This window comes from Leptonychotes weddellii, chromosome 2 (assembly GCF_054177405.1).
Source record: "Leptonychotes weddellii isolate Sample4059 chromosome 2, ASM5417740v2, whole genome shotgun sequence".
Lineage (NCBI taxonomy): Eukaryota > Metazoa > Chordata > Mammalia > Carnivora > Phocidae > Leptonychotes > Leptonychotes weddellii.
The window spans coordinates 104,823,920-104,840,854 of record NC_138370.1 but is presented as its reverse complement, the minus strand read 5'-3'; the positions used below and the strand labels follow the sequence as shown (position 1 = coordinate 104,840,854).

General features: G+C 36.2%; 1 protein-coding gene across 2 annotated transcripts in view; it reads right to left on the bottom strand.

Moving 5' to 3' along the window:
- Positions 1-16,935, bottom strand: part of EIF4E (eukaryotic translation initiation factor 4E) — a 42,021-nt gene that overhangs the window by 13,931 nt on the left and 11,155 nt on the right. For both annotated transcript variants that reach the window (XM_081812103.1, XM_081812104.1), the window contains exon 2: positions 2,965-3,071. In XM_081812103.1, the coding sequence (XP_081668229.1) occupies positions 2,965-3,071 (107 nt within the window). The remainder of the gene's footprint in view (positions 1-2,964; positions 3,072-16,935) is intronic.

Here is a 16,935-nt window from a genome sequence, read left to right as displayed (position 1 = left end):
AAATCCTTTGTTGTTATTTCAAAAATCTTCACAGCATCTTCACCATCTCAAGAAACCATTTTCTTTGCTCATCCGCAACAAGCAACTCCTTATCCAATCAACTTTTATGATGAGTTGCAGCAATTCAGTCATATGTTCAGGCTCCACTTCTCATTCTAGTTCTTTGCTATTTTTACCACATCTGCAGTTACTTCCTCCACCAGTCTTGAAGCCCTCAAAACCATCCAGGAGGGCTGGAATCAACTTCTTCCAAACACCTATTCATGTTGATATTTTGACCTCTACCCATGGAATCACAAATGTTCTTACTGTCATCTTAGAATGGTGAATCCTTTCCAGAAGGTTTTCAGTGTACTTTGTCCAGATCAATCAGAGGAATCCCTACCTATGGCAGCTATAGTCTAACAAAATGTATTCTTAAATATAAGACTTCAAAGTCAAAATTACTCCTTTATTCAGATGTTATATAAACTGCAAAATAGATGTATTAGCAGGCATGAAAACAACATGTACCTTGTACATCAGAACTCTTGGGTGACCAAGTACATTGTTCAATGAGCAGTAGTATTTTAAAAGGAATTTTTTGTTTTGAGCAGGTTTGAACAGTGGGTTTAAAATATTCAGTAAACCATTTTGTAAACAAAAGTGCTGTCATTCAGACTTTACTCTTCCATTTATAAAGCATAGGAGAGTAGATTTAGCATAATTGTTTAGGACCCTAGGATTTTCAGGACAGTAAATAAGCATTGGCTTCAACCTAAAGTCACCGGCTATATTAGACCCTAACAGGAGTCACCCTGTCCTTGGAAGCTAGGCACTGACTTCTCCTCTCTAGCTATGGAAGTCCATCCAGATGGCATCTTCTTCCACTAGAAGGCTGTTTCATTTACACTGAAAACCTACTGTTTAGTGTAGACAGCTTCATAATATTCTTAGCTAAATCTTCTGGATAACTTGCAGCAGCTTCTACATCAGCACTTGCTGCTTCACCTTGCACTTTGATGTTACAGAGACAGTTTCTTTCCTTAAACCTCATGAACCAAACCGTGTTAGCTTTAGACTTTTCTTGTGAAGCTTCCTCACCTCTCTCAGCCTTCACAGAATTGAAGAGAATTAGGTCCTTGCTCTGGATTAGGTTTTGGCTTGAGGGAACGTTGTGGTTGATCTTCTATCCAGACCACTTAAACTTTCTCCCTATCAGCAATAAGGCTGTTTCACTTTCTCATTATTCATGTGCTCACTGGAGTAGCACTTTTAATTTCCTTCAAGAACTTTTCCTTTGCCTTCACAAGTTGTCTATTTAGTGCAAGAGGCTTAGTTTTTGGCCCATCTCGGCTTTCAACATGCCTTCCTCACTAAGCTTAATCATTTCTAGCTTCTGATTTAAAGTGAGATGTGTATGACTCTTCCTTTCACTTGAATACTTACAGGCCACTATAGGGTTATTAATTGGCCTAATTTCAATATTGTTGTGTCTCAGGGGAGAGGGAGAGAGATGGGGAACAACCAGTGAATAAAGCAATTAGAACAAAACACAGTATTTATTAAGTATGTCATCTTACACGGGCACAGTTCATGGTGCCCCAAAATAATTGTAATATTTACATCAAAGATCACTGATTGCAGATCACCATAACAAACATAATGAAAAAGTTTTGAGATATTGCAAGAATTGCCAAAATGTGACAAAAAGACACAAAATTAGCAAATGCTGTTGGAAAAAATGGCACCAAAAGACTTGCTCAAAGCAGGGTGACCACAGACCTTCAATTTGTAAAAAATGAAGTATCTGCAAAATGCGATGAAACAAGGGATGCCTGTGAAACATACACAGGCTTATGGTTTTTTAAAGTAGATAGGGTAAAAAAGTCTTGGGGTAGGGGAATGAAAGGAATTGAAATACTTAAATATCCTCAAATTAATTCTAATTTACTTTCTTCTAGAGTCTTAAAATATTTCTGCATTGCCTTTTTCTTCTATCAGCTCTCAGAGCATTAATGTTAATTTTCATCATATAAACCATAAAAACACAAATATAATACTGGGAAGGGGTGGGGTGGAATTGGGAAAACTATATAATGAGCTACAACTCACCTACTACACTTAACTATGAAACTTAACTCATCTTTTTTTTTTTTTTAAAGTAGGCTCCACCCCAACATGGAGCTTGAACTCACGACCCCTGAGATCAAGAGTTGCATGCTCTACCAACTGAACCAGTTAGGTGTCTTGAAACTTAATTCATCTTAACCTCTCCTCTTTCCTCTCGTAACTTGTCTTAAAAAGAAACCAACCAAGCTCCAGACTCCATATCCCCCAGCCTTTTCTCCATCACAGCACAACTTCAATTTGCTTATTCTTGCTCTATAATACATTTATATTCACTATACAAACTACTCCAATCTTTTTCCATCATCTATATTCTACTAAACTTTCTCCTACATTAGCAAGGAGTTTATCATTCAATCCAATGGCCATTTTGAGCCTTTTTCAATTGTTTAATCCAATGGATATTTGACCTTTTTGTGGAACATATGCTATTGACCACCTGGCCTTAAACCATTTTCTTTGTTTCCCTGACCACCACTCTATTGTAGTTTATACAGTTTATGTCTAAACCCTTCATTGGCATTATCCCTCCAAAAAAATCCCTTATAAGCTAGTATCCCAAGCCTCTCTGTCTTGAGTCAAGTTTACGTTAAAGAGAATTCATTTACTATTATAGTTTCACTTCCACCAATTACTGATGAATTTCAAACCCAATGTCTCAACCGGTTCTCTTTTCTGAGCTCAAGATTTACACATAAAACTGCTTGCCAGAAACAGGTTATTCAAGTGAAAATGGAATCTTCAACCTAATGTAACTAAAACTAGTCTCGCCTAATTGTTCCCCCCCAAACCTGTCCTATTTTACCATTTACCTCAATGTCTGAGTCAGAAGAACCTATGTGTCAGAAGGCTTACCTGTTCTGTAAAGGATGTTTAATATAGTGTTCTGGGTTAGCAACCTCCTGATTAGATTCTGTTTTCTCTTCTTCTGTAGGCGGGGGATTAGGAGTAGGGGTGGTTTCCTAATGGAAAATAATAAAACATTATTTTAAATTTCTTAACATAACTATGATAGCAATACTCTAAATCAAATACTGCCACTATTCTTTTAAGAAGAATTATAAAAGCATTTCATAAAACAGACCAAAGACCAAGCGCTAAGAAAAGCACCAGATTCTCCATTCTAGCATCTCTTCACTAAGAGCAAAAGGCTTCTCAATAAAAATACAGTCCATATACAGTTATCTGTGACACATTTTGGTATCAGAAAGATTGTTAGACACCATGCAACAAAGCTAAGAAAATCAGCTGTCTTTCCTAACATACCATTAAAGTACTACGTATGGTTTGGAGGGTGGGGGAAATATGACTAAAGTTTGGAGAGAATAATAACTATATTAAAATGACAAAAGAGAGCTTTATAAACTGATCAAGCCAATACCACACAGGTCCTTCCCTCTTGTCACACTATTATATGGTAACTTAGAAGTTCAACAACTTCTGTCATTTTCAAATGGCCCCAGGCAAAAAGCTCAATGTTGGCTTGAACTTAAATCTTCTTCTAGGTTAAACATAATTAATATTGTCATCTAAAAGTGTCAGGAAAAGGTGCGCCTGGGTGGCTCAGTCAGTTAAGTGTCTGCCTTTGGCTCAGGTCATGATCCCAGGGTCCTGGGATGGAGCCCTGCATCAGGCTCCCTGCTCAGTAGAGAGCCTGCTTCTCCCTCTGCCTGCCAGTAACCCTGCTTGTGCTCTCTTTCTCTGTCAAATAAATAAATAAAATCTTAAAAAAAAAAATCCTTTAAAAATGTCAGGAAAAAACGGAGCTTGGGGATAATCTGTGTTCTCCACATTGCTCCATGTAGCTCTTCACCCAATTATAAACTATTTCAACAAAACTGAATGCTAAGGAAAGGCACCAGAAGCTAAAACAAAAGCTGATTTTTTTCAAAAAGGGCACCACAACAAGTCTGGGGATAAATTGAACCAGCAAAACAACAGAGATGTATGTTCACATTAACAGGATTATGCAAATCAGAGATGTAGGATCTAAAGGTATCCTAGTGCATAGGGAGTATTCATTTTACAAAATACATTTTTCTTAATAACATGACATGTCTAGGAGCTAATTTCTACTAGCCTATGAAGTCGCTCATAACAGAGGCTATGTCTTGATTTTGCTCACAACTGTAATGCCAATGAGCAAAGTGCTATACTCAATAGGAACTTATTGTCTTGATTTCTTAAGTAATAAATGTAAATGTTTACAAAGCAATTAAGACTCTAAAATTTACAGAGTAGTCAATGCCCTAAATTCACCATTTTTTACCAGCATTTTTTGATCACAGTCAATTTACATCATCATATAGATAATTACAAAATGCCATTCCTTACCCCACTAGATTAAAATTAATGATAGTTTTCAGACAGAGGCAATCTCAATGGATCAAGAAAATAGGGGACAGTTAGGGACTAAGTGGGCCTAGGGAGACAGGGTACTAGAGAAAAGTGGCCTACAGAGGAGTAAGCCTCAAAAATCTATGTAAAAGTCCCTCAGAGGTCCTTGGCTAGTTGCTAAGCTGTGATGTTCAGAGTACAGCTCTGGGTAGTCTAGCAGAGAACAGCTGAGCCAAGGCTTCAGAGGCTGTATACCATTAGGAAGACTGGGTTCAGACCCAGCTCAGAGTGGGTGGGTGAAAATCCTCAGCTTTCAGATGAAATCCTAGAAAGGCCATGCCCTAGGAATCAGGTGAAATACGTCTAACAAATCCTAAAACCAATCTTCTGACAGGATCAATGTAATCTACCTATAAGTTAAGTGCCTCCAAGAACCAAACTCTACATTCTTCAGAAGAGAACATAAGTCTGTCTTTATGAATGTTATTTACAATATCCTACCAAACAATCAAACATTACTAGACATGCAAAGAAATTTTTTTTAAGATTTTATTTATTTATGGGGTGCCTGGGTGGCTCAGTTATGTATCTGCCTTTGGCTCAGGTCATGATCCCAGGGTCCTAGAATTGAGTCCCGCATCAGGCTCCTTGCTCAGCAGGGAGCCTGCTTCTCCCTCTCCCTGCTGCTCCCCTTGCTTGTGCTCTCTCTCTCTCACTCTGTCAAATAAATAAAAAATCTTAAGATTTTATTTATTCAGAGAGAGCAAGAATGAGAGACTACAAGCGGGGGTGGGGGGGAAGTAGAGGGAAAGGGAGAAGCAGGCTCCTTGCTAAGCAAGGAGCCCGATACTGGGCTCAATTCCAGGACCCTGAGATCATGATCCGAGCCGAAGGTGGATGCTTAACCGACTAAGCCACTCAGGCACCCCTGCAAAGAATTTTTTTTAAAGTCACTAATGATCAAGAGATTCACCTGTCCACAGAAAGACATCCAAACATGACCCAGGTAATGGAGTTAATAACTACGATTACTATGGTAAAACAGCAGACAAAGACATAATAACCAAGATTATTATAGTAAAATAGAGAAGATAGGGGAAAGGATGAAAGAAAAATGGGGAGTATTTGAAAAGAAAACTGAAATCTATTTTTAAAAAGAACCAGACATAATTTACGACAGACATAATTTACTGCCAAGTACAATGTCTGAAATTAAGAGTTCACTGAATGGGGGCACCACGGTGGCACAGTCGGTTAAGCGTCCGATTCCAATTCAGCTCAGGTCATGATCTCATGGTCATGAAATCAAGCCCCAGGTGGAGCTCCACACTCAGTGTGGAGTGATGCCTGAGATTCTCTCTCCCTCTGCCCCTCCCCCTGCTTGTTCTCTCTCCCTCTCAAATAAATAAATAAAGCTTAAAGAGTGCACCGAATGATTAACAACAAATTCAACTCTGCAGAGTGTGAGATTGGTGAACTCAAACATAGGTCAACCGAAGATATTCAAATAAATACAGACAGAGAGAAAAATAGATGGTAAGAAACATTACGGAAGACAGTTAAAAAGTTCAAGGACAAGATGAGAGAATGGGACAGAGCATACACAATGACCAAAATTTACCAAATCTCATCAGAAACTCAAGTCACAGATTCAAAAAGCTCAAGGAACTCCAAGCAGTAAAATACAAACAAAACTATACCTGGGCATATCAGCTTCAAACTACTGAAAACTTAAAGAAGTCACATTAAAAGCAGTTAGGAAAGGGGACACACACACACACCATTCACAAGAATAATAAGATTAACAGCTAACTCCCCAACAGAAACTCTGGAAGCCATTAAGACAACAGATTGACATCTCCACACTGAAAGAAAAATGGTCAACCTAGAATTCAGTGCCTAGGAAAAATACCCTTCAGAACTGGATAAATACACAGATGCACACAAACAGACACAACCCCTTCTCCCCCAACACATACATACAGGTCCAAAACAAAAAGGAACAAACACCAAAGGAAAAGTCTTCAGACTAGAGGGGGAAAAAAAAGAGCGCAGGTAGGAACATGAAAATGCAAAAAAGAATGAAAAGCACTGGAAAATGTAAATAGGTGGATCAATTTGTCAAAGACAGTTTAAAAGAACAATAATAATGATGTCTTACGGAGTTTAAAATAATAATGATGGGTCTAGCAAAGGATTAGATATATATAAATTTGTAAGGCTAGGTGTATAGCACATTCTTCCTCCAGAAGTTAAGTACTATAAATTCTCTTATTTATCTAAAGTAAAAGACAAGTAAAATTTACTCATAAGTTCCAAATCCTCAATACAAACCATACTTTCACATTTATTTAAACAGTTTATGTCAGCAGCACATAAAAACAATGAATTAATTATAGTATGAATAATTATACGTTTCATGAGATCCAAAATATCACCTGCTAACTAACTCAGTATTTTACTTTCTTTTCGATTACTCAACTCTTTTCACAGTTAGGGGAATGATGACTTAGATGGTATCAAAAATCTCTGGACACATAGGAACTAAAAGCAGGTAGTAACTCAGGAAAAAGTACATTAAGTTCCTAGAATTTAAAAGTTTCGTTTGAATTAAAAGTCCTACCTTAACTAATGTTTTAGTCTTTACATTAAGAATTTACAATTTTGAATTTTTCTTATAACTAAAATTAAAATAACTACAACTTTAAATAAATGTGTGTGGATGTATAAAAATGTAAAACCTTTCAGCCTTCACTTTTAATATTATACAAATATGCTAGATGTTAAGACAAATACTCTAAAACACTCCAAAAAAATATTAAATAATCATCTTTCAGTATTTAAAACTTTTTTTTTACGATTTTATTTCTTTGACAGAGACAGAGCAAAAGAGCACAAGCAGGGAAGGCAGCAGAGGGAGAGGGAGAAGCATGCTCCCGGCTGAGCAAGGAGCCTGACTTGGAGCTCAATCCCAGGACCCTGGGATCATGACCTGAGCCAAAGGCAGATGCTTAACCAACTGAGCCACCCAGGCACCCTCCCCCCTTTTTAAAAAGATTTTACAAAACTTTTTTTTTAAATATAAGCATAGACTGACATTTATTTAGCCTTTTAAGTTACCATCTGCAGTCTTAATAGTCTCATGTTCAAATTTTTTTTAAAGATTTTATTTATTTAGAGAGGGAGCTTACATGCCTGCGTGGAGGGGAGGGGCAGAGGGACGGGAGAGCCTTAAACAGGGCTCACTCTCATGATCCTAAGATCACGACCTGAGCCAAAACCAAGAGTCAGACAATCAACCGACCGCACCACCCAGGCGCCCCTCATGTTCAAATTTTTACCTTAAGAATTTCTCAAACTCTTTTAATAAAGAAACAATGGTTTTAATAGCCATTTCCAAGACAGAATATAAAATACTCAAATACTCTATGAAAATATTCATTAACACGGCACAAACCAAATCTAATAAAAGTTAGAAATCACTTCATGATGGAATTTACTTATGAAAACATTAATATTAAAAACCACATATAAAAGGGCACATTAAAAAAGGAAAAGTCATATTTTCTTATTTAGGCCATATTTTGTTACGATCATCTACTTGTCTCACCAATTCATTCTTAATCAGCAGAAATTTAAACCAAAATCTAAACCAAAAATTTATTAATAATTCACCTTTTAAGTTGCTTGCAACTATATTATAAATTATTGCAAAGAAATAAAAAAACTTGTTTGAGACTATTGAGACATGCCTCTGTTAATTTCTTTCAACTTATTATTTAGTTATAAAACCTCTCAATTTTGATTCAAATAATCAAAATGCTTTTTAAAAAAAACTTAGATAAAACAAAAGAAAATATATTATCAATGTAGGAGGTTATTTAAGACTTCCAGGCTAATTCTGTAAGGGTAGTCCTCTATGGGGAAAGTCCAATTCCTACACAAAGGTTTGAATCTATAGCAACATACACAATGAGAAACGATGTCCAGAATGATGGCCATACTATATTAAATTCTTTGATCAAAAAATGATTTAAAAAAATGATTTATAATTATGAGCATATGCCAAATCAGAAGAAATATAATTTATTTTTTAAAGAACTTGAACAAAACTGATTTCAGTTCACTCATCAGTTAAGCATAAACCTCATATAATTATAACAAATCTCCATATTATCCATTTTTTGTTCTAATTTACTAAGTACTTCTAATATAAACCGAATTTGAAAATAAAATTATCTTGGAATTTTATCTCCTCTTAAAATTATTTGGAAAGCTATCTGAGACTTAAGATTACCATGAAATAGGTACAGGAAGGCTATGTGTTATTTGTTAACACCAACTTCACAAAATTCTCCCTGAAAACTCCACAGCAGGTGTTTTCATGGAATCTTTAACAACTGATTCAGTTATTTATTTTTAGTAAGATCATCAAAGTAGCAAGTAAAGCAAACAAGATTATTGTATGATCTGTATAAGAACTAAAAAATGTATTTTATAATGTCATTTTTATGGTTGCTTTATATAGAGAGCAGACAATAAAAGTTTTAAATTTACATTCAATTTAAAAACAAAATTCTTTACTGCAAAGTTCCACAACATCCCTCTACCTACCCTCTAAACTCCTCTGTAAGCAAATTTCATTGAGAATTACAACTTAAATATCCATATTTACCAGTGTTTCTAAATTTATTTATTTATTTATTTATTTTTAAGATTTTATTTATTTATTTAACAGAGAGAGACACAGCGAGAGAGGGAACACAAGCAGGGGGAGTGGGAGAGGGAGAAGCAGGCTTCCCATGGAGCAGGGAGCCCAACGTGGGGCTTGATCCTAGGACTCTGGGATCATGACCTGAGCCGAAGGCAGATGCTTAACGACTGAACCACCCAGGCGCCCCACCAGTGTTTCTAAATTTAAAAATTATGCAAATAAAACACAAAAGGCTAGTTTAACAGATTATTATACTCTCAAAGTAATCAAATACACTTTTTCTTTCCAAGTTTTTATTTAAATTCTAGTTAACATACAGTGGAATATTAGTTTCAGGTGTAGAATTTAGTGATTTAACACTCACACACAACACCCAGTGCTCATCGCAAGTGCACTCCTTAATCCCTATCACCTATTTAACCCATCCTCCCACCTACCTCCCCTCCAGTAATCCTCAGTTTGTTGTCTATAGTTAACAGTCTATTTCTTGGTTTGCCTTTTATTTAACTCCTGTGTTCATTTGTTTTGTTTTGTTTTTAAAGATTTTATTTATTTTTTGACAGAGAGACACCGAGAGAGGGAACACAAGCAGGGGAAGTGGGGGAGGGAGAATCAGGCTTCCCGCTGAGCAAGGAGCCCGATGTGGGGCTAGATCCCAGGACTCTGGGATCATGACCTGAGCAGAAGGCAGATGCTTAACAACTGAGCCACCCAGGCGCCCGTTTTGTTTCTTAAATTCCCCATATGAGTGAAATCATATGGCATTTGTCTTTCTCTGACTTAGCTTATTTTGTTCCACATGAGTGAAATCATACAGTATTTGTCCTTCTCTGACTTATTTAGCTTAGCATAATACTCTTTAGCTCCATCCATGTTGTTGCAAATGGCAAGATTTCATTCTTTTTGATGGCTGAGTAATATTTCTGTGTGTGTGTGTGTGTGTGTGTATACCACATCTTCTTTACCCATTTATCAGTTGACAGACACTTGGGCTCTTTCCATAATTTGGCTATTACTGATAATGCTGCTATAAACATCAGGGTGCATGTATCCCTCTGAATTAGTATTTTTGTATCCTTTGGGTAAATACCTAGTAGTGCAATTGCTGGATCATAGGGCAGTTCTATTTTTAACTTTCTGAGGAACTTCCATACTGTTCTCTAGAGTGGCTGCACCAGCTTGCATTCCCACCAACAGTGCAAGAGGGTTCCCCTTTCTCCGCATCCTCACCAACACCTGTTGTTTCCTGTGTTAATTTTAGTCTAAGTGAATTATCAAATACATTTTTAACCTAAAAGACAAACTGCACTTGAAAAACTCTTGTATAACCTATTTCAGGTGGGTAGAATGGAGAGTACAAAGCAATGAGATGGTACCGGGTTTAACTAGAAGATGGTAAGGAATCAATGAGACTGAAAGAGAGGGCTCATGAAGCCAAAGACAGACTAGAACGGTGGGCTGAAGGGAGACTGAAAGGCCTCAAAGGTCAAGCTAAAAGTATACCTTTCATTTTGTGAGCAATGGAAGCCATTCATTGACAGATCAAATTGATTAAATACTGATGACAAGGGAATAGAAAAGACAACCAGTTTAAGTGCAAAATATTAAACATAGTTTTGGATTTGTGGAGTTTCAGATTCAAATAAAAATGTAGTCTTATAATTTAGTGGTCCCAGAGCTCAGTAACTGTCATAACAAGAGAAGAAAGTTGGGGGAAAAAAAAAAAAGTAGAGCAAGGGTGGGGCAAGTTCAACAATCAGCTGCAAAGAATCTCAGGCAGCTTTTGAACGTTGCTACATCTCAGAATGCAGTAACATTCTGCAAAAACCAGCACATGTATCAAACACAATATTAACTTTGTTGGACAATCCTAGTATTATAAAGCTAAATACTTCCCAGATATAGTATCATTTCTCTAATCTGACTAAAGTTTAGATTCTTACTTCTAGCCATGTTCAAATCTACAGTGCTTAAATTCCAAAACCGTGGTATGCTTTTCCACGGTTGTGAACACCCAAGATTTTTCATTAACTCTCAACTCAAACACACTTACAAACTATCTCTTCTAGAAATAACATTAAGCCTTCCCCTCAGGAAACTCAATTAGTGTCCTCCATTACTTCACTCAACAAATATTACTACTAAGAACTTCCAGGGTGCCCCCCCCAACACACGTATAGCTTTAGGACATCACCTAAACCTTAATTTGAAGTAAGCAAAAAGCAATAGTTCCCCTGGCACTAATACAGGTTTAAAGCAGTAACACAAAATGCAGTCCACAGATTTCTGCTGGTTATAGCCTACAACCACGGTAGGTATAGAATGGAAAGGACGGACTTAGAAAACTTTACAACAATCTGACAGTATTTTTGCACCTGTCGAAACTAGTAATAGCAAATGCAGGCTTACATTTTTGTGCCTTGTTTTTTTTCACTTTTCTTTATCCTATTTTTATGATTTACAAAAACATTACATGAGAAATTGTTTAAAAAGAAAATAAAAGGGGTGCCTGGCTGATTCAGTTGGTCTAGCATGTGACTTCATCTTGGGGCTGTAAGTTCGAGTCCCACATTGGGTGTAGAGATTACTTAAAAAAAAAAATAAAGTCTTTAAAAACAAGTAAGTAAATAAACAACCCACTTTCCACCAGAATATGGGAGACACTGGTTTAGATCACATACTCTGGAGCCAGACTACCCAGGTTAGAATCCCAGCTCTGCCATTCACAGTTGTATAATTTCAGCCAAGTTTAACAGAGCACCGAATAATGGATAATATCCAATTTTCAATAGCACTTCCTTATATATACCCTCATCCTTGCTTCACTGTTTTTTCAGTTGAGTTAGAAAAGACCATTTGTGGCCTTAAGAGAAATGTAAATGCTATTATGGCAAAGATAGTTGCAATTATCTCTACAAGTTACTCACCCCCCAACATTTCAGTAAACTGAAGGCACTACATACATTAAATAAAAATATGAAATAATGAGAAGAGTAAGCAAATAAGAACAGAAAAGAATGGTGCTTTATGACTTTTCAAATGGTAACACCCACCCTCCTCACACTTCATCCAAACTATGAGTTTTTACTAGATAGGTAACATTTACCAAGCAGTTACTATCAAATAATATGCTACATATTTTTATATACATTATTTCAATATTCATATAATCTCAATATATTCAATCTTCACAATGCTGTGAAACTCTCTGGGTCTTTAAATTTAAGGGCTGGAAGTTAACGTGGCCTAGCTGTATTCTACATTTGAATCCAGAACTATCACTATCAGGATTCACAGCTAGGGATAACATATGTCCTGGTTTTACCTGTTTTATTGTTCCAGTGTATCGGCAGAATCTTCATTCACTCCCAAAAGTGCCCAGAGTTGGATAATAAATTATATAACGTTATCGAGGTACTCTTTCCAGGCCGCATAACCCTACAGTATGTACTATGCCTTGTGCCACAGCCTCAGACTCAATACCTTCACTATCTTGCAAATGTATGCCACTGCCAATAAACTAGAAAAAAAGGCCATGAATGGTACACCTCACTCCCAACACACACACAAAATCCCACTATGAAAAAAAGCAAGTAAATGCCAATGATCAATTATAGTGAGTTTATATTATGTAAGACAGCATACTAAATGCCTATATGGCCAAATACCTCAGAAATATAGGGAAGTATAAATAAAATCCTCTCTTTATGGATACAAATAACTGGAAAGAGAATTCTATCATTTCATACAAGTAAGATACGTAAACAGACCTCAAGATATATTACTCTTCCTTTAGTCTCCAAACATTCAGTTCCCAGGTCTCTTTTTAGCAAACAATGCATTTCCCCCAGCACCCTCCATATGTAAATTAGTGTAATTAATTAACTAGTACATAAGAACAAGTAGTCTTACCACTTGCCTTGTAAGGAATAAAAAAATTGGTGTAAACACTGAAAATTACCACAAATAATTAAATCAATTGTTTTGGTTGTTAAAGTAGTATCAGCTAATCTGGCATCACTCATCACAAAAGTGGGAGGCTGTGGATTTTGCAGGTCTTCTTCCTTGTCTGTAATAAAGAATCAAAATAGTGACCTTCATGCTCTAAACTAAAACACTGAAGTAGAAAAATAACATATGCAGATTTAGCAAAATACAACCCTTTTCTTAAAACACTGCTAAAATGGAGACTTTTTTTTCATTCCTTTGCATAATAGTGACCATAATCAATGGTCACTAATCAATATACCCTGTATGTCAATTCTGATTCAAAAGACAGTACTTTTTAATATTCTTTTCAAATGATGTAAAATGGCATCTATACAACAAAAAAATACTGGAAGCTGAGGTACAGAAGGGAAGAGCTGTGATTTGTACAAATTGTGTCACATCTATAAGTACTGCAAAATTTAATAGCTGTTCGATCTATTTAAGGAACAATAACCTAATTACCTGACTAAAATTAATGACTAGCAACCACTACGCTTTTCAGTGAACAGAGCTGATTAAGTTTGCTGCTCTATAGCTAAAAATTGTTATTTCTGGATAGACAGCAAGATAGACTTAACCACATTTTACTAATATTAAAAAAAAAAATCCCTTCAGGCCACACTTGAATTTTTGACCTTATGGAATACAATTTTTAAAACTTGGATGCGTCTATCTTTAACTCTTTACTAGAAAGATCTGTAGGCATCTTGTTTCATTCGAAATCTGTCAACCAAATTACTCTCCACATCTTACATAGCTCAGAGGATCCCAAATTCAGAAAGGAAAATGTGATGATAGACGTAAGAAATATGAACATGTGTGATCTAGAATGATAACAAGGCTAATGATAAAATTTAAATATCAATGCTACTTAAACCAAAGATTACCAAAATACTCGTATTTTATAACAACTAAGGAAATTTATAGAAGTTAAACATTATATACAAAATTAAAAAGTGCTCCAAATAACATTAAAGTGATGTTAGGACAAGCATTTTCACTGCACAAAATTACACCGGTTTCAGTAGCAAAGCAATTTCAATTATTCTTTAAAGCTTCATAATTAGAATTTGAAAGGCAAATATTTTGCCTACTGATTCTTTTTAAGTTTATTCCTTTTAAAATTATAACTAAAATTTAATGACACTGATTGAAATCTTTACAGTCCCAAACAAGTAAGCAGCTGCTTTTTTTTTTACAGCTGAATTTTCTAAATTCTACATGTTTTTTCAAAGTTCTACAACGTTAAAAGTTAAAGATAAAATTGTGATATAAACTATAGTTTCTTTAAAAGTAATCTCCACACCCAATGTGGGGCTCAAACTCATGACTCCGAGATCAAGAGTCGTATGCTCTACCAACTGAGCCAGGCAGGCACTCCAAAACAATAATTTTAATAAGAAAATTAGAGTTGTCCTTTCATATTTCAAATATTTAAATTATCTTCCGAAAGAAATCAACCTGTATTTCTTTAAAAAATTAGAAAACTAGGGACAGTCAGTTTCAAATGTCCCCAGGTTTATAGAGTAGATCATATCCCTCCACTTACTGAGCTTAAGTTAATGAAATACAAGCTTCCAAATATAAAAAGAGTTATGTTCTTTAACTCAGTAACTATACTTCTAAGAGATTTCTTAAAAAAAAAGTACCAGGACACTAACAGTTTTGTGTATTTTATGTTAGTAAATAAAAAGTACAGTCAACATATATCAAAAGATACAACCAAAAAATAAAATATATTATGGCATTCACAATATAGGCACTAAATGTGATGCTTAGAAAACTGTACAAACAGGGAGCACTTTACTTTTCTGGTGGAGGGGAGGCATTTTTTAAGAAGTCCTAAATAAACTATGGTACATCCACACAATGCAATATTGTTCTGCACAAAAAGAAATGAGCTATCAAACCGTGAAAAGACATGGAGGAATGATAAATGTATATCACCAAGTGAAAGAAGTCAATCTGAAAAAACCACATGCTGTACAATTCCAACTATATGACATTCTGGAAAAGGCAGTAAACATGGGGGTAGTAAAAAGATTAGTGGTTGCCGGGGTTAGAAAGGAGGGATAAATAAGCAGAAAAGAGAGGATTTTTGGCAGTGAAACTCCTTCTGTATGATACTACAATGTGGTAAATACATGTCATTATTTATTTGTCCAAAGCCAAAGACTGTACAACACCAAGAGTGAACCCTAATGTAAACTAGAGACTTGAGATGACGATGATGTGTCAGTGTAGGTTCATTTGGTATAACAAATGTTCCACTCTGGTATGGGATGTTGACAGTGGGGAGGTGAGGGGGGGCGCGGCGCACCTGTTCATACAGGAACAGGAAGTATACCAGAACCCTCTCTATCCTTCTCTCAATTTTGAAGTGAATCTAAAACTGCTCTAAAAAATACTCTTATAAAAGCAGAAGAGAGGGCGCCCGGGTGGCTCAGTCGATGGGTGTCTGCCTTCGGCTCGGGTCATGGTCCCAGGGTCCTGGGATCGAGCCCCGCATCGGGCTCCCTGCTCTGCGGGAGGCCTGCTTCTCCCTCTCTCACTCCCCTTGCTTGTGTTCCCTCTCTCGCTGTGTCTCTCTCTGTCAAATAAATAACTAAAATCCGTAAAATAAATAAATAAATAAAATAATAAAAGCAAAAGAGACGTCTAGGTGGCGCAGTCGGTTAAGCCTCCAACTCTTGGTTTCAGCTCAGATCAGGATCTCAGGGTCCTGAGATGGAGCCCCACATCGGGCTCTGGGCTCAGTGTGGAGTCTGCTTGAGATTCTCTCTCTCCCTCTGCCCTTCCCATTCATATGCCCACTCTCTCTCTCCCTCCCTCCCTCATATGTAAATAAATAAATGGAAAAGAGGTATGTATAAATGAATGAATGAATGAATGAATGAATAAGAAAAGAGGTACAAAGAAGAGATGAGGTAAGAATAAAAGAGTCCACAAACAAGTAAACCAAAATATTACCAAGGAAAACCTAGTTGTTGGGATTATAGATGACTTTTATTTTCTTCACACAGATCTAAATGTTCCAAATTTATTACAACAAAATTATACTGAAACCAAATATACACTTGAGTCTACCGGACTGAGCAGTCTGTTTCAGTGATCTGTCAGTCCCATTTACACCAATACCACATTTTTAAAAATTAACTGTTCAATATTTTTTTTCTCATTGTAGGGCAAATTCTCCATTCCCCTTTTCTTCTTCAAAAATTTACTGCCAATTCTCATTTATTTATTCTTTCAAATAAACTTTACAATCATTTTATAAAACAGGAGCTTGCAAACTTTTTCTATAAGGGATCAGAGAGTAAATATTTTAGGCTGGTGATCTCTGTCACTTACTCTCTGCTTTATTTTACAACCCTTTGAAATACAAAACACATTCTTAGCTAGCAGGCCACACAAGAACAGACCTAAGGCCAGTTTGTGGACCTCAGCATACAGTTCCCCATCCCACTGCAAAGATTTTGGCATTTTGATTCAATACATACTGAATTAATTCAGGAAAAATTAACATCTTCCCAATATCAAATCTTTCCCAAAAGCAAATTATGACTTTGTTTACTAAAGCCCTTCATTGTATTCCTCAGTAGAATTGTAGAGCTTTCATTTATGAATCCTGCAAATTTCTTACTAGGTTTGTAATTTCTGGGCACTTGAAGGCACTGGTACCTGGGTACAGGAAAGCAGCAAATTACTTGCTAGGTTTATTATTCCTGGCAGTTTTTGCCTAGTTACAGAAAAACTGTAATACTGTATTCTATGATCAGAATGAA